Here is a 23,990-nt window from a genome sequence, read left to right as displayed (position 1 = left end):
AACAAACGGATGGAGTCTATATGTGTGTGTGTAGGGGATGGCACCGTGTTCTTTTTCAGCCAGTTTAACACGAGACACTGTTAGATAGCCAGGTAGATGTGTCAGGCTGGTTGTCAGGGTTCGAGATACAGAGACACTGGCAAAAGTATGGCAGTAAAGCCATGAGAACTGGATGAGGTCATGGAGGAAGGCTGTTAAGATTGAGGAAGGAGCCCAGGGCACTCCAAACTTTAGGCGTTAAGCAGAGGAGGAAACAGCACAGGTGCCTTGGGAAGCAGCAGCCAGAAAGGTAAGAGATACACTAGCAGAGTGTGTTCAGGAGGTCGAAAGAACCAAGTGATTCAAGGGGAAGGGCACAGGCAACTGTGCAATGAACACTGCTCAAAGGTCAACTAAGGGCAGAGAAGGGGTGTTGTTATTGGCAAGTTTATTGTGTGTATAAGGGAGATTTGTTTGTTTGTTTTTTAAATTTTTTATTTATTTATTTTTATTTATTCATTTTAGAGAGGAGAGGGAGAGACAGAGAGAGAGAGAGAGAGACAGAGAGAGAGAAGGGGGGGAGGAGCTGGAAGCATCAACTCCCATATGTGCCTTGACCAGGCAAGCCCAGGGTTTTGAACCGGCGACCTCAGCATTTCCAGGTCGACGCTTTATCCACTGCGCCACCACAGGTCAGGCCTGTTTGTTTGTTTTGTAAGATGATATGCTCAAGGTGTCTGGAAGAGTGACTGCAGAGAGGACCATGGCTATGAGGTGGAGTTGCTGGTGTAAAGGCATCACTGAAGAACGCCAGAGCTGGGGAACTGAGAGGACAGGAGAGGCCTAAGGAAAATAATGTTCAACCTCTCCAGCAATAAGGGAAATAAAAGGTAAAACTTTCTTTCAGACTGGCAAAAATTAACATTTGGATATTTATTTTTGTCCAGGGTTGGGAACAGTGCTCTTTAATCCACTATGTACAGAAATGTAAAGTGGTACAACCTTTTTGGGGGACGGTTTGTCAGCATGTTTCAAAAACATGTTGTTAAAGAGAATTCTCTTTGACTCGACCATTCCACTTCAAGAAATATGGTCTGTGGCATTTTGCAACCGCTGGTCTGCGGACCAGGCTGCCAGAAATTTTGTGCGGTCAGCAAAAGAGGTAATCCCCGATGCTGTATGAAGATAACAGGCCCAGTGCTCTTAGTCGAATTCACTTATGCTCAGGATGATTTCTGCGGTAGAAGTCCCCAAAATAATTCTCCTATTTTCACCGGTCCCCAAGTATAAAAAGGTTGAAAAGCACTACTCTACAGCAACATTCAAACAAGTACACAGGGGCATATGCACAAAAATGTTAACTGCAGGATTAGTTGTTATAGTGAGAAACCAGAATCAACTCATCTAACAACAAGGGAATGGTTTCACGCATTCTGGAACATTCCATGGAATTCCATGAAGTCAAAACAGAGAATGAATAGTCATATGCTTACAGTTTTAAAAACATGCCATGTCATTTTTGCCTTTCGCACCTTTCCACATCCTGTTCCCTCTCTCTGAGATTCCCCCTTCTTTGTCTTCATTTTTACCCAACTAGGAAGGACTCCTGAGCCTCAACTGTGGGGAGATGTCTGCTTGCTGAGTGTCCTGTGCTGACCCTTCTCAAAGCACATAAGGCTGTGTGGGAACTGTCCATGTATATGCTGACCCCTTGCAAAGGCTAAATGTTTCTCAGATCATTAATCTTATCATGCTGTACTGGTTGTTAAGCTTGTTAGCCTTTCATAGAAGAAGTCTAATGTAATGGCCCCTGTAGGGTAACAACTCAGCAATCTTCCATCCTAGGGGAGTTGACCCCAGCTCCACGGGTAGATCCTGATTAGTTACAGTCACTCTGCGGGCAGAGTGGATGACGGGCCCTTGATGATATCACTGAGCTATTGAATCAACTAACCTTGAAGCCAGTTTCTCCTCTGGCTAAGTGAGAAAATGAGCATTCTCTTTGTTAGACTTGGCCAGTTTGACTTGGTGTTCCTTCTACTTATAGCCAAAAGCATTTTAACACTCTGCTGATGAAGTGTGTTCTAGTTTATTTACAAATATTAAATGTTTGGTTAAATCTGAGTTTTCTTTTTTTTTTTTTTTTACAGAGGCAGAGATAGACAGGGACAGACAGACAGGAACAGAGAGAGATGAGAAGCATCAATCATCAGTTTCTCGTTGCGCATTGCGACTTCTTAGTTGTTCATTGATTGCTTTCTCACATGTGCCTTGACCGTGGGCCTTCAGCAGACCGAGTAACCCCTTGCTGGAGCCAGCGACCTTGGGTCCAAGCTGGCGAGCTCTTTGCTCAAGCCAGATGAGCCCGCGCGCGACCTCGGAGTTTCGAACCTGGGTACTTCCGCATCCCAGTCCGACGCTCTATCCACTGCGCCACCGCCTGGTCAGGCAAATCTGAGTTTTCAATACAGGTCCCACCCACTTCCTTCAGCTCTCCAAAATGCATCCCTATCCCTAGTTTATTAATCAAATAAACTTTCTTGTGAAGGCTTCCCCAAGGGTCTATTCATCTTGTATGAGTAATAAAATCACTTATACTTACCAACTTCCTTCCTCTGAAGATTTCTTTCTTTACTGCTTCCACATCAAAACTTCTATCATAATTCAATGAATCATGATCCTCACATTCCACAAGTCCTGAAGAATACAGCTGCAGATTGGGAAAAGAAAAAACCCACAGTATGCACAAAGTAATGGTGAAAGCTACAGGACAGAAAATGGTATACCAAAAAGTAATCACCAGAAGTAAAGATGGTAGAACTGTGACCACTTTTTGGGTTGTATGAGCAGATCACAAGCCACCCTGCTTTTCTCTGGAGGTGGCCCCGATCCCCAGGCATGTTTTCTATTCCATAACCCTGACTGCCAGTGGCTAACTGGACCTGGTTAGGGCTCTGACCCCAAGCTGTGCCCATTAGATTCCCTATCTAGGGAAGTCATATAGGCTCTAAGCTGGATGATCAGAGCAAGCGAGTCTGCAAAGAAAACACACACACACACACACACACACACACACACACACACACACACACGGGCTAGAGAGGACATTCTAGCCCTGGGGTCCCCAAACTACGGCCTGCGGGCCGCATGCAGCCCCCTAAGGCCATTTATCCAGTCCCCCGCCTCACTTCCGGACCCGGGGCACCTCTTTCATTGGTGGTCAGTGAGAGGAGCATAGTTCCCATTGAAATACTGGTCAGTTTGTTGATTTAAATTTACTTGTTCTTTATTTTAAATATTGTATTTGTTCCCTTTTTGTTTTTTTACTTTAAAATAAGATATGTGCAGTGTGCATAGGAATTTGTTCATAGATTTTTTTATAGTCCAGCCCTCCAATGGTCTGAGGGACAGTGAACTGGCCCCCTGTATAAAAAGTTTGGGGACCTCTGTCCTAGCCTTTCCAGGGCCTGCTTTTTAGGCCTACCTGTCTGACTGCCTTTAGCAGCCATGATATGCCCTGCAACCTTATCACAAAAGTCACTTTTAATTTCTTTGTTACTTGAATCCAACCTACCTCTGAATTAAAGATCAATATTATGCATATACTCAAATAACAAAGGGCATGAAAAACAAAAACTTTGTGATGCAGGCATATAAACAAAGATTTCTTAGAAAAAGCAAAAACTACATATAAAATTAGTAAGTTGGACTTCCTCAAAACTTAAAACTTTTTTGCTCTTTGAAAAATTTCAGTAAGAAATCAAAAAGGCTCCTGACCTGTGGTGGCGCAGCAGATAAAACGTCAACCTGGAATGCTGTGGTTGCAGGATCAAAACCCTGGGCTTGCCTGGTCAAGGCACATATAAGAAGCAACTATGAGTTAATGCTTCTCGCTCTTCTTCCACACTTTCTTTTTTTTCACTCTTCTCTTTCTCCTCTCTCTTTAAAATTAATCAATAAAATCTTTAAAAAATAAATATATAAAAAAGGCAAGCCAGAGACTGAAAAATATTCACTATATGTATATCTGACAAAAGACTTGTATCAGGGCCCTGGCTGGTTGGCTCAGCAGTAGAGGGTCGGCCCTGGTGTGTGTAAGTCCCGGGTTTTATTCCTGGTCAGGGCACACAGGAGAAGTGACCATCTGCTTCTCCACCTCTCCCCATTCTCTTTCTCTCCTCTCTCTTTCTTCTCCTCCCACAGCCATGGCTGGAATGGTTTGAGCAAGTTGGCTCTGGGCATTGAGGATGGCTCCATAATCACCCAGGTGCTAAAATAGCTTGGTTGCCCGAGCAACAGAGCAAGGGCCCCAGATGGGTAAAGCCTTGCCCCATAGGGGGCTTGCTGGGTGGATGCTGGTTGGGGCACATGAGGGAGTCTGTCTCTCTGCCTTTCTGCCTCTCACTTAATAAGAAGAAAAAAAGGAAAAAGAAATCAGGAATATGAGAAAAACTCTCACAACTCATAATAAGACAAACAATTCAATTAAAAATGGGAAAACAGCCTGAACAGGCGGTAGCACAGTGGATAGGGCATTGGACTGGAACACAGAGGACCCAGGTTCAAAACCCTGAGGTCACAGGCTTGAGCAAGGGCTCATCTGGCTTAAACACAGGCTCACCAGCTTGGACGCGGGGTTGCTGGCTGCAGCATGGGATCATAGACATGGCTCGATGGTCACTGGCTTGAGCCTGAAGGTTGCTGGCCTGAAGCCCAAGGTCACTGGCCTGAGCAAGGGGTTCTGCTGTAGCCCCCCATTAAGGCATGTATGAGAAAGCAATCACTGCACAACTAAGGAGCCGCAATGAAGAATGGATGCTTCTCATCTCTCTAACTCAGTGATTTTCAACCTTTTTTGAGCCGCGGCACATTTTTTACATTTACAAAATCTTGGGGCACACCACCTACCAAAATGACACAGAATGACACTCTAACTGTCAGAATTTATTTAAAGTTTAAATAAATTACATTTATTAAAAAAAGTTAAATAAAAAAGGATAACCCCCTCATATATACAGTCCCACATAACATCCCTCATATATACAGTCCCACGTAACATCCCTCATATACAGTCCCATGTAACCTCATATATACAGTCCCATGTAACCCCTCTTATATACAGTCCCATGTAACCTTATATATACAGTTTCATGTAACCCCTCATATATACAGTCCCATGTATCCCCTCATATATATAGTCCCGCTAATAGATACAGGAGCTTTCATCAAGGTTGTAGATTCAAATCAATTTGGCAAATACTCTCTCTATATAGAGACTGGACAAAATCAATTTTAGAAAATGTTGGGTACTTGTGTAACATCATAAGTCCTCAGAGCATCTCTACTGTCAGATTGAGAAGTTTGCTTTCTAGGTAAGGATTCTGATAAATACTAGAGTTCTCCCTGAGGTTGTGGGTTCAAATCTCATGGTCAGCTGGGTGCAGGGGCCTTGGTTTTAATGGTGTATATAGAGATTTGAGCTCTTGAAGAAGATGACCCTTCAGGAGGCCATATACAATATAGATAATATTGTGATGCATTGTGATGCATTGTATATCACCCTCTGTGGGGACCTCTTTTAAAAAGAAAAAGGTCAAATATCTATATACACCATCAGGATATATACACCATCAAGATAGACATGAGGCTGAGGCTTCATCTAGTGGTGGCAACATTTACCTCCAGTCCTGACCAGGATTAGAAATCGGGACCATGGGGAGGAGTAGCAGCTTCAACTACTCGCTGTGGCCACACATGACAAGTGCGCGGCAGCCCGAGCGGGGACCTTCCTGGGTGTGGATGAGAGGCGGCCTACTATTGGTTCATCGCTAGTGGTCGGGATGAATCCTAGAAGGTGATTGGTCAGTGAGTGTTCCCTGTGCTTCCACTCTTTCTGTCGCTGATAGCTGGAGATATTGTGAGGGGAATGTTTATGTTCGGATGGAGGCGGCTGGTGGCAGGCCAGATAAATAGCCTCCGTGGGCTGTATCTGGCACGCAGGCCGTAGTTTGGGGACCCATGTTTAATTTCTCCACGGCACACCTGACCATATCTCACGGCACACTGGTTGAAAAACACTGCTCTAACTTCCTGTCTGTCTGTCCTGATCTGTCCTTCTCTGTCCCCTCCTCTCTCTCTTTGTAAAAAAAAAAAAAGGGCAAAACATTTGAACAGACACTTCATAGAAAGAGTTAGAAATATTGAATAAGCACATGAAAAAAATCTCAGTATCATTAACCCTCAGGCAAATTAAAAGCACACTAAGATACCAACATACACTCACTAGACTGGCTAAAATGAAAAAGATTGAAAATACTATGTGTCAAGGATGTGGACTAAAGAAACTCTTATGCATTGTTGGTAGAAGTGTAAAATGATCCAATTACTATTAAAGGTAAGCATACACTTAATTTATGACCCAGCAATCCTCTTCTAGGTATTTACCCAAGTGAAATAAAAGCTTATGGCCATACACAAAGTCTCATATACAGATGTTCATAGCAGATTTATCCTAACATCCCCAAACTGGAAATGGCACATACGTCTATCAACAGGTGAATGAATAAACAAATTGTGATATATCCGTATAATAAAATACTATGCAGAAATGTAAAGGAAAAAAATACAGACATATTCAATAAGAGAACTGTACTGAGCAAACACCTACTGAGCAAAAAAAGGCAACCACAAAATAATATATACTGTAGGACTCCTTCCATGGGAGATTCAGGAAAAGACAATATCAAGCTACAGGACTGGGGGTGGGGAGGAAATGACTGTAAGAAGCCATGAGGGATATTTCTAGCGTAAAGGAAATAGTCTATATCTTGGTGGTGGTAGTTACACCGGTAAATACATGTCTTAAAACTCTCTGAACTGGCCCTAGCTGGCTGGCTCAAAGGATAGAGCATCGCCCGGCGTGCAGACATCCAGGTTCAATTCCCGGTCAGGGTACACAGGAAAAGCAACCATCTGCTTCTCTTCCTCTCCCTCTTCCCCTCTCACAGCCAGTAGCTCAGGTTCAAGTGTTGGCCATAGGTGCTGGGGATAGCTTGGTTGATTCAAGCATGGGCCCCAGACAGGGGGTTGCCAGGTAGATCCTGTCTGGGTGCATGCGAGATTCTATATTCCCTCCTTTCACTTAAAAAAACTCTCCAAACTGTACACTTAAAATAGGTGATTTTTTAAAACATAAATTATAACAATAAAGTTAACTAAAAATAGTAGTAAATTTACATGAACAGTATATTAGAATAAAATATCCTGATCAAATAGCATTAATCTCAGAATGGTTTAACAGCAAAAAATAAGCACATAACATATTACTAATGAATTAAAAAAGAAAATATCTGAGATACAAAAACCATATGGAACCTATGATTTAGAAATCTTTGTTATAAATAAAATCTTTAGGACAACAGACAAAACCTGAGAGGTTTGAGTATTAGGTGGTAGTAGTATATTAATGTTAATTTCCTGATTTTGGTGGTTGTATCATGATAATGTGAAAGAATGTTCTTATTTGTAGGAAACACAAGAAAAGTACCCCAATTTAATTTTGAATGGTTCTAACAAAAACATTCTCTGTACTGCATGTGTAACTTTTCATGATATTCAACATTCTAACTTTTATCAAACTAGAAGAAATAAAACATCTTTATTTTAATAAAGTATTAAAAATATAAAGTATACACAAATTTAATATTTTAGAAGTTCCATTAATATAAGAAATAAGACAAGGCTCCCTACTTTAAAAGCTCAATAAATAAATAAATAAAATCACTATTATAACAGAATGTTCTGGAAAAATGAAATAAAACAAGAGAAATTAAGAGGTCCAAAAATTAAAAGGAAAATGAAATCATGTTTATTTACAGATAAGGCTTGTCTAAATAAAGTATCCAGGTGAATGTACAGACTTTTAGAACTAATATGAGTTTGCAAGATTGTTGTATAAGACCAATAAATAAAAATCAACAGTGTTTATATATAACAATAATAGCTCACTTTAAAGAGTTATTAAGAAAAAGTAAAAACAAACAAACAAACCAGGAATAATTTCTAAACCTCTATAGAAAATATAATTATTGAACATTTCTAAAATTCATGAAAAAAGACCTGAATAATTAGAGACAGATCCTGTTGGAAGATCCTAATGGAAGGAAAGACTTATATATCATGAGGGTGTCTATTTTTCCCCAAATTGACCTATAAATTCAATGGAGTCAAGTTAGAATTCTTTTTTTTTTTTTTTTTTGTATTTTTCCGAAGCTGGAAACAAGGATGCAGTCAGACAGACTCCTACATGCACCCGACCGGGATCCACCTGGCATGCCCACCAGGGGGCAATGCTCTGCCCATCTTGGGGCGTTGCTCTGCAGCAATCAGAGCCATTGCAGCACCTGAGACAGAGGCCACAGAACCATCCTCAGCGCCTGGGCAAACTTTGCTCCAGTGGAGCCTTGGCTGAGGGAGGGGAAGAGACAGAGAGGAAGGAGAGGGGGAGGGGTAGAGAAGCAGATGGGCACTTCTCCTGTGTGCCCTGGCCAGGAATCGAACCCGGGACTCCCGCACGCCAGGCCGACGCTCTACCACTGAGCCAACCGGCCAGGATATCAAGTTAGAATTCTAATGGAAATTTTTGTGAAACCTGGTGAGTTAATTCCAAAATTCAAAGCGCGCGCGCACACACACATACACACACACACACACACACAAAATAGCCAAGGTTTATCATAAAATATAGTAATTAAGACAGCATTGCCTGACCAGTGGTGGCATAATGGATAAAGCCTCAACCCAGAATGCTGAGGTCACTGGTTTGAAACCTCAGGGTCTCTGGTTCTGACTGTGGGTTCATCTGTGTGGGTTGTTGACTTGAGCAGGGCACTCGTCTACTTGATCTCAAAACTTGCAAGATTGAGCCCAAAGTTCAGTGGCATGAAAAGCCCAAGGTTGTTGATTTAAGGAAGGGATCACTGGCATAGCCCTGGTCAAGGTATGTACAAGAAGCTCAGTATACAACTAAAGTGAAAGTAACTATGATTTGATGCTTCTCGCTTTCTGTTCTCCTTCTCTTGGAAGTGATCAATGCACAACTAAAGTGAAAGCAACCACAAGTTTATGTTTCTCACCTTCTCTCTTCCTTCTGTCTCTTTCTCTCTCAAAAAGAAAAAAGAAAAAAAAATAGCGTTGTACCAACTCAGTGATAGTCAAAATGACCAACAGAACAGAGAGCCAGAAACACACCTGTACAGATATGATACACTATATTGTTAGCATATTGGATAAGCATTAGTGTTCTAGATCTAGAAAACCTGGGTGAGAATTCTGTAACCTTGGGCAAGTGACTTCTCTGTGACTTAGCAGTTTCATCTTTGGGTATAACTGTACCTACTTCTTAGGGCTGTTATGAGGGATAATAGTTTAATATAGGTTAAGCTTCCAGAACATTACTACACCTAATGAACAATAATAATAGTTATCATTATTATCATTACAAATTGGTAAGGAAAGAATAGATTATGCAATAAACAGTGTTGGGGAAAGTGATAAAAGTGTATCTACTAGAATCCAGTTGGACTAAGAAGCTATATCAGAAAACCCAAATTTTAAGTGGCAAACATGCAATGAAGTGTATAGATGATGTGTTATAAAATCCACCTGAAACCTATGTAATTTTATTAAACAATGTTACCCCAATAAACTCAATTTAAAAAAGAGAGAAATGCCAAATTTAAAAATTTTGTAAAAAAAAATAAAATTTTAGTACAGAAAAAACTTTCTCAGGGGAAATAAAAATCTCACAAATTATGAAAGAAAATAAGGATGAATTTAGAAGTATTACATTAATATAAGAAATAAGACAAGGCTCCCTACTTTAAAAGCTTCAATAAATAAATAAATAAATAAATAAATAAATAAAGGATGAATTTACTTACATTATAAGCTTCTGTCTGATAGAAAACACCCCCATAAATAAAATTAAAAGTGCCTGATCAGGTGGTGGTGCAGTGGACAGAGTGTTGGACTGGGACGCAAAAGACACAGGTTCAAAACTCCAAAGTCACTGGCTTGAATACGGGCTCATCCGGCTTGAGCACGGGATCACCGGCTTGAGCACAGGGTTGCTGGCTCGAGAGTGGGATCATAGACATGACCCCATGGTTGCTGGCTTGAGTCCAAATGTTGCTGGCTTGAAGCCCACGGTCACTGGCTCTTCTGTAGCCCCCCTCCCCAGGGTCAAGGCACAAATGAGAAAGCAGTCAATGAACAGCTAAGGAACTGCCACAAAGAATTGATGCTTCTCATCTCTCTCCCTTCCTGTCTGTCTGTCCCTATCTGTCCCTCTCTCTGACTTTGTCACAATGAGGAAAATAAAACAAAATAAAATTAAATTAAAAGCAACACATATAATAAAATATTATGGTATGTAAATATGTACATAAAAGCAAAACCAACATCTAAAAGAAAAAATGTAGTCTATGAACACAAGTCACAGAAGTGAAAAAAGAACTATGCATTAGTACAGCAAACAAGGCATAATCCCACTAGTAATCTAACAACTGCAAATGAAAAGGAAAGACCAGCCTTGGCTGGATGGCTTGGTTGGTTGGAGCACCTTCTTGAAGTTTAGACGTTGTGGGTTCAATCTCCCGTCAGGGCACATACAGGAATAGATCAATGTTCTCCCCCCACCCTCCCTCTCTTGCTAAAATCAATAAATAAAAATAAAAGAGAGACCACTATGGTCTCAGAAAAAAAAATGTTACCTACCAAGAAGGGATCCTTGTGGCCAAGTGGGCTCACAATTCAAAAAAATAATAAAAATATAAAGAGCACCTAGGAGCCATTTCTAAACAGGGGCCTCTCACTCAAGCTTCGCTTCAGGAATAAGCCTGCACGAAGCGCCCTGTCTCCTCCACTGACCTCTCTTCCTACACTGTGTTTCTGCAATGGAGCCAGACCTTATAAAGGAGTTCCTGAAATCTTACTTCAGCCAGTAGGACTGAGGCTTTTCCCCATCCAATCAGAATTAGGCAGCTATTAGATGTAAGCATCTTCATTAACCAATCAGAGGAACTCCATTCTGAACCCCCCCTCCCCACCTTGCATGTGGATAAACCAATCAGGGGCCAGGGCCAGGGGCTTTTCTCTATATAAGTCAGCTCTCCTCTGGATCAAAGAGCATACTTTTACCCTTTCCATCCAAAATTGAAACCACTGAAGATGTCTTGCTGGAGCAGAGCAGAGCAGAGCTAACAGAAGTGGAGCCTTGCCCCTGGGCTGCCTCACACCTGTGCTGTTCCACACATTTGCTAGTTCATGATTGACTGTAACAGAATGAGCTGTTCACACTGAATAAAGTCTCCTTCTTCATTGCACCCCATATTGGGGATTCCTGCTGGCATTGAATTGGCACCAAATGACCATTGGATGACACCTTCATAACCATCAAGGAGGAAAAAGAAAAACGAATTCTGAACAATGGTAGAAGTCAAATGTGGAGAGCTATTTGGCTCAGGCAGTGAGGTGCCCAGCAGTTCTGCTTTTCCCTATGTGCCATAGACCACAGAAATTCTCCTGCGAATTAGAAGACCTATATAAGGATGTTCATGATAGCTGGTTAGTCATTCAGAAAAAACAAACAAAAAACATGGAGCCCTGGCCGAGTAGTTCAGTTGATTAGAGCATTTGCCTGATACACCAAGGTTGTGAGTTCAATGACTAATCAGAGCACATATAAGAATCTACCAATGAATGCATAAAGAAATGGAACAAATTGATTTTTTTTCTCTCTCTCTCTCTAAAAATCAATTAAAAATATATACATTAAAAAAACCTACTCATTGCCATGAGAATACTTAGTGATATAGTCATGAAATGGAATATACAGTTAAAATTAAAAAGCTATATTTATTAATATAGAGAGATCTCAACCATCCACGGAATTTGTTCAAGAATATCATGTCATGTGATAAACATGAATAAAATCATGTCTTGTTTATAAATATTTGAATATATGTGGTAGAAGCATAAAATTAACACAAGATAATAAAAAACACTGATTTGTGATAGCAATGATCTCTCAGGAGGAAAAGTGGGGAACAGAGAGAAGTAAAGGGTCCTTAACTATCTATGTTTTCTATCTTCAGAAAACATGAAGCTGAAGCAAATATTGTGTAATATCCTGATTTTACAAATCTGGTAGAATTGTTTATGGGCATCTGTTATTCTTCAAATATTTCATTAAAATTTCTTTTTAAAAGCTTCTTCATAATTCTTGTCTTATCAGTTATAAGTAAAATTAAAAATAATCATAAGGTGATAAGATTGAAACAATTAAAAAAATTAGAAAAATATGCTCCTGAAATCTCCACTTAAAAGCCCCAAACCACGGCCAACTCATCATTCTTTGTATTCAAAATACCACTTTTCTATTTTGCTATGTCCTTCCCTAAAAGAACTCCTGTGTTTTCAAGTAACTTACCAAACAATTTTCATGAGCAGCTACATTCTCTGATCGTGCAAAGTACAGGATACTACACTCGAGGCCTTTGGGGCAAAGTGCACATGTCCTTTTTTCCATCTTTTCTGCAACCTGAAAGACACCTATAAGGAACAACCCTGATGAGAAATGGAAAAGTGGAACTTCTTGGTCTCAATAACACTTCCACTAGTCTTAAAGTAGAAGGAAGGCATTTTGTGGGTTGTTTTTGTTTTTTTTAAGATTTTCTTTACTGATTTTAGAGACAGGAGAGAGCGAAAGAGAAAAGCAGGGAGGTAGGGAGGAATGGGAAGCACCAACTCACAGTTGCATCTCCTACCTGCCTTGACCAGAAAGCCTGGGGCATAAACCAGTGACCTCAGCGTTCCAGGGCGATGCCTTATCCCCCGCACCACCACAGGCCAGATTGGCATCTGTTTTTATGAGAGATTTTTAACTCCCAGGGAAAAAGGAATTGGGACCCAAGTGAAAAAGCAACTTACTTTGTATTTTGTAATGGCTTAAAGAAAACATTAATGAATTCATTTCAAATGTCTAAACATGAGGAAAACCTTTACTCAAGAAATACAAGCCCTGGCTGGTTAGCTCAGCGGTAGAGCGTCGGCCTAGCGTGTGGAGGACCCAGGTTCGATTCCCGGCCAGGGCACACAGGAGAAGCGCCCATTTGCTTCTCCACCCCTCCGCCGCGCTTTCCCTCTCTGTTTCTCTCTTCCCCTCCCGCAGCCAAGGCTCCATTGGAGCAAAGATGGCCCGGGCGCTGGGGATGGCTCTGTGGCCTCTGCCTCAGGCGCTAGAGTGGCTCTGGTCGCAACATGGCGACGCCCAGGATGGGCAGAGCATCGCCCCCTGGTGGGCAGAGCGTCGCCCCTGGTGGGCGTGCCGGGTGGATCCTGGTCGGGCGCATGCGGGAGTCTGTCTGACTGTCTCTCCCTGTTTCCAGCTTCAGAAAAATGAAAAAAAAAAAAAAAAAGAAATACAAGCAGGAATTTAAATACAAAACCTTTGAAACATTGCCTTGCCCATGGTAAGCTCTCAATAATTATTACTGTCATTAGAAATAAACAAGAAAAGAATGATGTGTTCAAGAAAAAGTGCTCTGGTTAGCTACATGTAAAATTTTTTCTGTCATACAATATTCAAAAATAAATTTTGGGTGAATTGAAGAAGTAAATGAGCAATGTACCTTAATTTAAATGTGTTTTAATTTAGCCTTATAATAATTTAGGAGAGAAAGACACATGAAGGTAGAAAATTTATTTTTTTTAAAAAGGAGTGGGCCTGATGAGGCGGTGGCGCAGTGGATAGAGCGTCGGACTGGGATATGGAAGATCCAGGTTCGAGACCCCGAGGTCGCCAGCTTGAGCGCGAGCTCATCTGGTTTGAGCAAAAAGCTCATCAGCTTGAACCCAAGGTTGCTGGCTCGAGAAAGCAATCAATGAACAACTAAGGTGACACAACGAAAATCTGATGATTGATGCTTCTCATCTCTCTCCATTCCTGTCTGTCTGTCCCTATCGATCTCTCTCTCTGTCTCTGTAAAAAAAAAAAAGGAATGGGCCTGGCTGGACAGCTTTGTTGGTTAGAGCTTCGCCCCGAAGCACAAAGGCTGCCAGTTTGATCCCTGGTCAGGGCACATACAGGAACAGATTGATGTTCCTCTCTCTCTCTAAAATAAATAAAAATAAAAATAAAAAAGTTTTAGACGAAAGAAAAGAAATCCAAGAAGAGACCTAGAAAGAAAAGGGAAGAAGCAGAGAGGAAAGAAAAAGCAAGCTGTTTTCAACTCTTCACCTGGCCTGTCAGTGCGAGGTAACCTCTGACCTACGAGTTTGCTATTAATTTGACTACAAGGCTCTGTTTAACATTTTTTTGCCTTTTCCAATGTTCATCCACTTATTCATTAGTTTTCTATAGAGGAAAACATTTTAATTTTAGTTTTGAAACAAAGATTTATTTTATCATTTAATGGTGAAAGTTTTAAATTTAGATGAGGTTAACCACTTAAGTTGTTCCTAAAAGTCTTTTTTTGTAATTCAGAAGTATAAGACCTTTTGGTTTCTCTTAAATTAGAGCTTGCATTTCACAAAGTCAGAAGACTGCACTTTGGCATTAGCAATTACTATTTAGCACTCTAATGAGTTTTTTCTTTAATTTCTGTTTCCTGAAGAAGAATTCAATCCAGAAATATGAGCCTCGGGTGTAGCTGAAAAATTTCTCGAGTCTCATTAAAAAAAGCAAAAAGGGGCTCTGGCTGGTTGGCTCAGTGATAGAGTGTCGGCCTGGCGTGCAGGAGTCCCAGGTTCGATTCCCAGCCAGGGCACACAGGAGAAGTGCCCATCTGCTTCTCCACCCCTTCTCCTCTCCTTCCTCTCTGTCTCTCTCTTCCCCTCCCGCAGCCAAGGCTCCATTGGAGCAAAGTTGGCCCGGGCACTGAGGATGGCTCTGTGGCCTCTGCCTCAGGTGCTAGAATGGCTCTAATTGCAACAGAGCAATGCCCCAGATGGGCAGAGCATCGCCCCCTGGTGGGTGTGCCGGGTGGATCCCAGTGGGGCGCATGCGGGAGTCTGTCTGACTGCCTCCCCATTTCCAACTTCAGAAAAATAAAAAAATAATAATAATTTAAAAAAGCAAAAAGGAACAGGTGAAATTAATTTTAATTCAACCAACTATATCCAAAATATTATCCTTTTAATATTTAATCAATATGAAAATTCATTCTTTTGTACTGAGTCTTGAAACAGTATATTTTGCACTTACACATCTCAATTGGATAAGTCACATTTTAAACACTCAACAGCCATGTGTGGTGAGTGGGTACTGTACCAAATGGCACAGCCAAGGATATAAAGAAATATAAAGAAATAAAGAAATATAAGAATGTGCCAAGGTTGCAGGTTTGATCTACGGTCAGGGAACATACAGGAATCAATCAAGGAATGCATAAATGGTTGGAATAACAAATTGATGTTTCTCTCTTTCTCTCCCTCTTCCCTCTCTTTCTCTCTCTCTCCTCCTTTCTTTCTCTCTCCAAAGTGAAAATATCTGGGCCCTGGACAGTTGGCTCAGTGGATAGAGTGTCAGCACAGCATGTGGACATCCTGGCTTCGATCCCTGGTCAGGGCATACATAAAAGCAACCATCTGCTTCCCTTCCCCTCCCTCTCCCCCTTCTCTCTCTCTCTCTTCCCATCTTGCAGCCAGTGGCTCAACTGGTTCAAGCAAGCACCAGCCCCTGGCGCTGATGATAATTCAATAGATTTGAGAATAGGTCCCAGATGGGCATTGCTGGCTGCATCCCAGTTGGGGTACATGCAGAAATCTATCTCACTATCTCCCCTCCTCTCACTTAAAAAAATCTTGCCCTGGCCGGTTGGCTCAGCGGTAGAGCGTCGGCCTAGCGTGCGGAGGACCCGGGTTCGATTCCCGGCCAGGGCACACAAGAGAAGCGCCCATTTGCTTCTCCACCCCTCCGCCGCGCTTTCCTCTCTGTCTCTCTCTTCCCCTCCCGCAGCCAAGGCTCCATTGGAGCAGAGATGGCCCGGGCGCTGGGCATGGCTCTGTGGCCTCTGCCTCAGGCGCTAGAGTGGCTCTGGTCGCAATATGGCGACGCCCAGGATGGGCAGAGCACCGCCCCTGGTGGGCGGGCCGGGTGGATCCCGGTCGGGCGCATGCGGGAGTCTGTCTGACTGTCTCTCCCTGTTTCCAGCTTCAGAAAAATGAAAAAAATAAAAAAATAAAAAATAAAAATAAAAAAAAAATAAAAAAAATCTCCTTTTCATATTTTTAATTATTTGGCCTTATTCCTGTACTTCTATTTTGTTCCACTGACCTGTCACTTCCTCCAAAAATACCACACTTTTCAATTTTCAACACTTTAGAATATATTTTAGCCCTGGCCGGTTGGCTCAGCGGTAGAGCGTCGGCCTAGCGTGTGGAGGACCTGGGTTCGATTCCCAGCCAGGGCACACAGTAGAAGCGCCCATTTGCTTCTCCACCCCTCCGCCGCGCTTTCCTCTCTGTCTCTCTCTTCCCCTCCCGCAGCCAAGGCTCCATTGGAGCAGAGATGGCCCAGGCGCTGGGGATGGCTCTGTGGCCTCTGCCTCAGGCGCTAGAGTGGCTCTGGTTGCAACATGGCGACGCCCAGGATGGGCAGAGCATCGCCCCCTGGTGGGCAGAGCGTCGCCCCTGGTGGGTGTGCCGGGTGGATCCTGGTCAGGCGCATGCGGGAGTCTGTCTGACTGTCTCTCCCTGTTTCCAGCTTCAGAAAAATGAAAAAAAAAAAAAAAAAGAATATATTTTAATATTTGACAACACAAAGCCCTTAGGATGAAAATGGGGAAAAATCCCAATATTTTATTCACTTCAGGCCCAAAGTCTACTTCAATAGAATAGCATGTTCTTATTTAAAAAACACTCATACTAGACATTAAAATTTGTAAAGCATAGGCTTAAAAAAATGTTAAAGACAGTAAATTAATAGAGCTAAAGTCCCCTAATAAAATAACATTTGACAGGATATGCAACACCCCTTGTTGTACAAGAGCTGGACATATCCCAGCGTTACCCTTCCTTTGCAAATCTGGACTTTTAGACAGTTGCTCTGCATTAGGCTGAACTGTCAGGATGCTGGTACCTGAGCATGGCCCCCTGTACTTGCTCTGGGGTCTCTGCCTGTCTGAGCTGCACTCCCAAGTCCACCGGCTCCTGGGGTCCTGGCACTTGGGAATACACTGGTGACAACACTGCTGTGCTGTGACCTGGAGTTTGTTTCCACTACTGATGGACAGAAATCCAAGGTGGGACACACAAGCTCCCCCTAACGGCTTTTTCCTGCTAAAACATCCCCTCATCACAGTTTCCTAAAAAGAGCCTGGCTCTTCTAACATTTATTTTTCTAGACTGGAGGATGTACATAACTCTCTGTAGTTGGGGAAGTCACATTAGGGGCTTTACATAGACAGGAATTCCCTCCTATCTGAATACTTGCTATATGTTACCTGAAAGTTATGAACCAAAAAACAGTTGGATAACTTGATATCCCTCACCATCTGAATGCAGGAACTATAAAGACTCAGACAGTAAGGGAGGGCTTTGTGTATCTTTGGGGCTGGGACATTTTGGGAAAGAGTCCATTGATCTCCATCAGTATCTGAGACTAAGAACAACAAAGATCAGCAGGGCTTCCCAGGGTCCTTCGACTGGGTTTAGCAGGCCTGAAGGCTACAGAGACTGACTGGGCAATAATTCGCAAAAATAGAACTGGTAGCCAAGAAAGGTTCAACAGAATGAAGCCACTGAAAACTATAAGCTAGGAACACATGAACTATGAAAATTCAAACCAATACAGCTAATCTTAGTCTCTCAGGCCCAGCCCCACCCAGGAAGGGACTGCTAAAGCGACAGCCTTTGCAGGAATGGTAGGGATGTCTTCCCAATCCTCCTCTTCCCAGAGATTGTCTAAAGCCCACCAGACAAGGGCAACCCATCCAGAGGACAGAGTCTGGGGTAGACATCCGTTCCACCACTAAAGAAATAAGTGAACTAATGGAATGAGATTCACTAATATTGCGATTCCATTTACAATCCCCTTCTAGTAGAATACGGTCTGTGTTCTGGATTGACACCCCATTTGTGGTGCTGGCTTGGAAATTCTTTCCCCTTTTTTTCCACTATGATTTATCCATTGCGCCACCACCTGGTCAAGCCAATGAGCAACATCTTTCTTGCATTTATTATTTTAGTTCTTTCATTATATATCAAATACGTAGGAGAAGTCAGCTTTATCATGGAGTCCATTGACAGATTACCTCAACTGGATGAAGATCAGAACAGTAGTAGACAATACCTGGAGGCCTGGTAATGAACTTGGGAATAGACATGGAAAATGAATGGCTCCATCACCTTGTCTCTGGATGACACGAATGGATCTAACTTCGGGAGAACTGTGACTGAGTAAGTATTTGGGATAGTCAGAATGCTTTAGACTGCATGTGTTGTGGGGGAGGAGCAGTGGGCAGCCAAAGAGCTGGATGTTCAGTGAACTTTAGGGTATCCATCTAGGTCAGTCACACACAGCACAGGGATGAGCAGGCATGTTTGTACTGTGTGACTCCACTTCCCTAGGCACAGCTGAGAGTCCCAAAGGACCCACCTGCCCATCTCCTAGATATACATAATTTAGAAGAAATTTTAGTTCAGATTGAGCTGGTTTCTCAAGGAGATATAAAAACTGGGGGGCTGGGAAGGTAGCCATATTCTATCCATTATCAGAAAAATTGGACCCAAGAAAGAGAAATACAAAGCAGATACACTGAGAGATGAAGAAATAAGAGAGAAGAGAGTGCTGTCATAGTTTATGATGGCTTCTCAGGTCCTAGTTCCTGGCTCTTTCTGCAAAATGCTACAGCATCCATGCTCCTGACCTCCCTGTTTCCCAGTAAAAAGCTCCCTTTTGCTTAAATTAGATCAAACTGTTTCTATACTATTTTCAGCCAACAAGCCCTAATTAACACCCAAAGTGGCCTGTCCTCTCTGTCTACAGACACACATATATGTATGTTTATGTGCACGCTCACATGTGTTTAAGAGAGAGTTCTGACAACGGTATGGAAGGTGGACAGCCCTACCCTCATTGTGCATTCCTGGTCTGTTCCAATATTCTCATCCCCCTGCTTGTCTTCCCTGTCATGACTCCATTCTTTACACTGTTGCCTGAGTGATCTATCTAAAATGTACATTTGCCCATGTTTCTCCCCCAATAAAGACCTTCTCCATTACCTACAGAATAGAAGTCAAGATCTTTAGTGGCACATTTAAGCCCTCTCATTCCTTCAACAAAACTTAATGAGAACCTGCTATGTACTTACTGTTCTAGGCACTAGAAATAAAGCAGAGAATACAATGAGAGTTTCAACTCTCATGAAACTTACACTGTAGTAATAGAGACAAACAAACAAGTTGTTTTTTTTTTTTCAGGTAGTGATAGGTACTTTTAAAAAAACAGCAAAAGAAAGAGACATAGAGAAATAAGGGGGGAGGGCAGTGCTCTTTTAAATAGGATGGGCAGGCAAGGCAGTGCAGGATGCATTTGAGCAGACTTGAATACGGCGAGGAAGTGAGACATAGGATGCAAACGGAAAGACCTGAGGCAGGGACAGATTTGGGGGCTTAGAGGACCCACAGGGCAGCAAGGGGTGGCAGAGTTATCAAGATGGGCAGGGGCTGGATCAGATGAGGACATGGGGTACACTATAAGCCAAAACTAAGATATTATTCTGAAAGAAATGACAGACTATTAGAGGGCTTTCAGTAGGAGAATCACACATGCTTTCTGTTTTTCAAAGATCATTTTGGCAGCTGTGCAGGCCTATCTGCTCTTACAGGGCTCGAGTAGAAACCAGGAGACCACTAGTCCAGGGTGATGATGGTGTCTTGGAACTGGATGGTAGTGTAGAGGTGGTGAGAAGCAGGGAGCCTGAAATAGATTCTGAAGACAGAGCCAACTGGTCGGACTAATGCATTAGATGGGAGGTGAGGAGGAAAAAGAGACACTGAGGGTGCCTCTAATGTTTCTGGCCTGAGTAACTCGGTGAATGGAATGGAGAAGGCTCGTGATAGAGCATGTTTGGAGTATGTGAGTGTATGTCGGGGAACAGAGTTCTCTATGGGACTGTTTGAGATCACTCCAGATGTTAATAAAGTTGGTTATAGGAGTATGGAGTTTGGGGAAAAGGTCAGAATGGAACCTGTAGCTGAAAAAGCGGCCACATTCTAAACCTGAGGAGCTTTGAGGAGGCCTGCATGGTGGCCTTAGAAACTCAGAAACCTAAAGTAACCATGTATGATGGTCTGAAATTAAAACTTTCTAACTAAAAACAGTTCATGGCAGGTAGTCATGTCCTAGGGTATTTTTTCCTAACAAGTCAATGTTTACCTTAACTGAGCCTATCTGTTGTCTTTTTGCATCTACAAGAAATACCTGATAATGTGCCTTTAAAATGTAAGAGTAACATGCCTTTGGAATGTAAGAGTAATCTTTTCCAGACCCCTAAGGGTGCAGCCGAGACCACAACTCTCATTATTTTTGTTGTTATCTATGCTATATACCTGCCTATACAAAAGAAATATGTTTCTATATGGGTTACTTTTGATCCAATCCCAAAGATTCCCCTGCTTTGTTTTCTCCCATATCCCTAATCTATCACCAATGGATTTCATGTTACCCCTTATGTCTTCTTAGATTCCGATGTATAAAATAAGTGGTGAAACTGCCATTTTCTGGATCATTTTCTCAAACCGTTGAGATTTTTGCTTCCCAGCAAATGTCATTTCTTTGGCTCAAATAAACTCTAAAAATTCTTACAGGTTAGGACGTCTCTTAGCTTGACAAACCTTATCTCCAGTAACTCATCTTGTACTGCATATATATACACATACTAGCTGAATGAAATATTCAACTGCTTGACCTGTGGTTGCCACACATATTTTGTGGCTGATACCTTTATTCATGTCATCCCCTTCCCGGAACACCCTTTCAACCTTTTTACCGCTGACTCACCTTTTAAAACTAAGATCCATGTCTTCACCTCCAAAAAGCTTTCTGTGAACAGCAGGCTGAGTTAGAAACCCCTAACTAGTGCCTGTGGGGTGCTTACCAGGTCACATGCGAGTTGCCTACTAGATTCTGTGTCCCCAGAGCTCTCCTGGAGCTTGGCCCTGCTAGGAAACATACTCCTGTTTAAGGCAAGGGAAGGAGCCCACTGAAAAGACGGTTGCTTCACTCACAGAGACCCCTTGGGCGCTCGAGTACGGTATGGAGAGGAGGGGATGGTTCCAAAAGGTCACATTCTCTGGGCAAGCTTGCCAAACTGCTCCCTGAGCTCAATGACCACTTCTCTTCAAGAAGGGTGCCGTGGCCACCTCTCCCAGGAATTTCACTGGCTGTACAGGTGGGAGGAGCCGCCCATGGAGAGAAAACTACTGGGATTCTAGTCGTTTTCCCTTGATGCCATCATTCTTAATCCCGTAGGACAGCAGCAATGGGCTGTCCAGCCAGCAGCCCGCGAGGTAAACGGAAGTTATACAGCCATGGAGGAATCGGAAGTCAGTTCCGGGGTGCCGAGCGCCGAGGGGCCACAGAGCCCAGGCTAAGTCCGTCAACACAGCCTCTGCTCGGGGGCTGGGACCCAGGCCCGGGTCCCCAGACGGCCGCGGCCCCGGCGAGCAGGTCCTGGGCCGGCCCAGTCTCTGCTGGCCCCGCCCCCCGCCCTCCCCCGCGCGGTACTCACCGGTGGGCTGGAGGGCCGCGCCGCAGGCTTCGGGCTCCGGCGCCGCAGGCTGGACGCTGCGGCCCAGTTCCGCCAAGGGCGGCGCGGAGGCCATGGCTGCGCGCTCTGCCGACGCCCGCTCGCAGCGCTGGCGGAAGTTCAGCGGCCGCCGCTGGGACGGAGAACCGGCGGTGACTAATTTCCCGTCCTCGGAAAGCCCCCAGTCAGGGGAGAGCGCGCGTCAAATCTGTAGGCGGAGTTCTCTGCCAAGCGGGAGCTCGCGTTTTCGCCAGATGAGAGTCTGAATTAAAAATCCGCCCCCCACCCGCGCGCCCTTTTTAACTTGCCGGGCAATACACACCCGGCCCCTTCACTTCGTCCCAGCGTCGGAGGCATGGTGGCTGGCCAAGCTCATGCTGTGTTCAGTTGGAGAAATGACTGCTTTTGAGAGTTTCCCTTTTTCTTTAAAAAATTGTATTACACCGATCTTCGCCTACATAGGTTTATCATAAACGGAGGCAAAATTAACCAACCGTAATTCCAGTTACCAGTTGATGGCCTTTATTAGCACCCATGGGGTACATAGCACCATACAAGAGGTTTTTCAGTGCATGTTAACAGAGAGAATGTAAAAGCATATAATTACAGTTGAAAACTAAGTTCTGGAAAAGAAGTACATAATGGTGGTTTGCTGAGGAATTAAGAGAAAACTTCTGGAGATCTTGCAATTTGAGCAAATTTTAAAGAGGAGAAAGGAGGCCAAAGTGGGGAAAGCAGAAAAGAGAATATTAAGAATAACAACTTGGATAGTCTTGATGATGGATACATGAATTTACCAAAACTTCCAAACTGCCCTTTTGCTGTTCTGCTTGGCTATCTGACCCCACTCTTACTGGACTATCGCCCCTGAAACAGAAAAGTTCTAGGAAGCTGGTCAGCTTGCCGGGAGGAATCGTAGGACTGCAGAAGAGAGCGTACCAGAATTGCTGACTCAACGCACACTTGCTCAAAGCTCTCCCCACCTTAATAAATGTTTGCCTCAGAGTCCGTTTCGGTGCACTTCTCCTGGAGGAGTGCCCCAGCAGGTCTTTCTCCTCTAATAAAGCCTGCACACCTGGTGTTCGAGTGCCGTCTCATTCTTACACCTGACAAATACAGAAATGGATTACAGTAGCAAGAGCGGGGCTGCAAAACGAGACAAAGAACAGACCCTTACAATCAAGTTTTTCTGCATTTTAAACAGGTGGATAGAGTTGCAGGTGTAGCTCATTTTATTGCACTTGGCTTGGCTTTACTGTACTTCACAAATGTTGGTGTTTTGTTTTGTTTTTTTATAAATAGAAGGCATGACCCTCCACCAGCAAAAAGATTACTACTTACTTTACTGTGATACTCGTTTTGTTACTGTGAAATTACCAAACAGTAATATCTCAGAATTAGGCCTGTATTCCTTGCCAGGCAAACAAAGTCCTAAAGACACTAGTTCAGTCAGGTCATGGTGAAGCAGTTGAAGAACACCTTCCACCACTCTGTTTATAATTTCACCATTTTAGTGTCCTACTCTTAAGCAGGAGCAGACCACCATCATCACTGAAGAAAGCCTATAACAAAAACCAAAAACCAAAAGAAACATACAAGGAAAACAAATGAAACTTAGAGGTCACAGAATATGCAGAAAGAAAATATACATATAAATGGATGTATAGATGTGTGTGAATACACACAAACAGTATTCAAAGATATAACAGTGGTTGGCAAACTCATTAGTCAACAGGGCCAAATATCAACTGTACGATTGAAATTTCTTTTGAGAGCCAAATTTTTTAAACTTAAACTATATAGCTAGGTACATTTCTTATCGAGGTAGCACCCACACGTGGTATTTGGTGAAAGAGCCACATGTGGCTCGTGAGCTGCGGTTTGCCGACCACTAAACTACAATAATGAACCAAAAGAAAAAAAAAAGATGCTATTAACATTCAGGGAAGATAAGGGAGCCCTAGAAATTATAAGTCTGAGACCAGAAAAATAAAACCCATTAGACAAATTGGAAGATTAAATTGAGGAAATCTAGACAGTACAGCTAGAAGACAGTGCTGGAAATGAAGAGGAAAGATAGGAAAATTAAGAGAACCAATCCTGAAGGTCTACCATCTGGATAACAGGAATTCTAGAAAGAGAGAACAGATGAGCAATTATTAAAGAAATAATTCAAAAAATTTTTCCTGAAGGACAAAG

The 23,990-nt window shown here is 42.9% G+C and overlaps 1 protein-coding gene across 2 annotated transcripts in view; it reads right to left on the bottom strand.

Annotated features, from left to right (window-relative positions):
• SETDB2 (SET domain bifurcated histone lysine methyltransferase 2) overlaps positions 1-23,990 on the bottom strand; it is a 114,196-nt gene that overhangs the window by 38,951 nt on the left and 51,255 nt on the right. Inside the window, exons 12-13 of one of the 2 annotated variants that reach the window (XM_066235301.1) lie at positions 12,470-12,591; positions 2,582-2,689 (exon numbers count right to left, since the gene is read on the bottom strand). In XM_066235301.1, coding sequence (XP_066091398.1) covers positions 2,582-2,689; positions 12,470-12,591 — 230 coding nt within the window. Of the gene's footprint in view, positions 1-2,581; positions 2,690-12,469; positions 12,592-21,873; positions 23,354-23,990 lie in introns of those variants that run through there. The other variant, XM_066235299.1, reaches the window with a different exon arrangement.

This window comes from Saccopteryx bilineata, chromosome 6, assembly GCF_036850765.1.
Source record: "Saccopteryx bilineata isolate mSacBil1 chromosome 6, mSacBil1_pri_phased_curated, whole genome shotgun sequence".
NCBI classification, from domain to species: domain Eukaryota; kingdom Metazoa; phylum Chordata; class Mammalia; order Chiroptera; family Emballonuridae; genus Saccopteryx; species Saccopteryx bilineata.
Note: the sequence above shows the minus strand (reverse complement) of the source record. Positions and strands in the feature narration are given on the sequence as shown.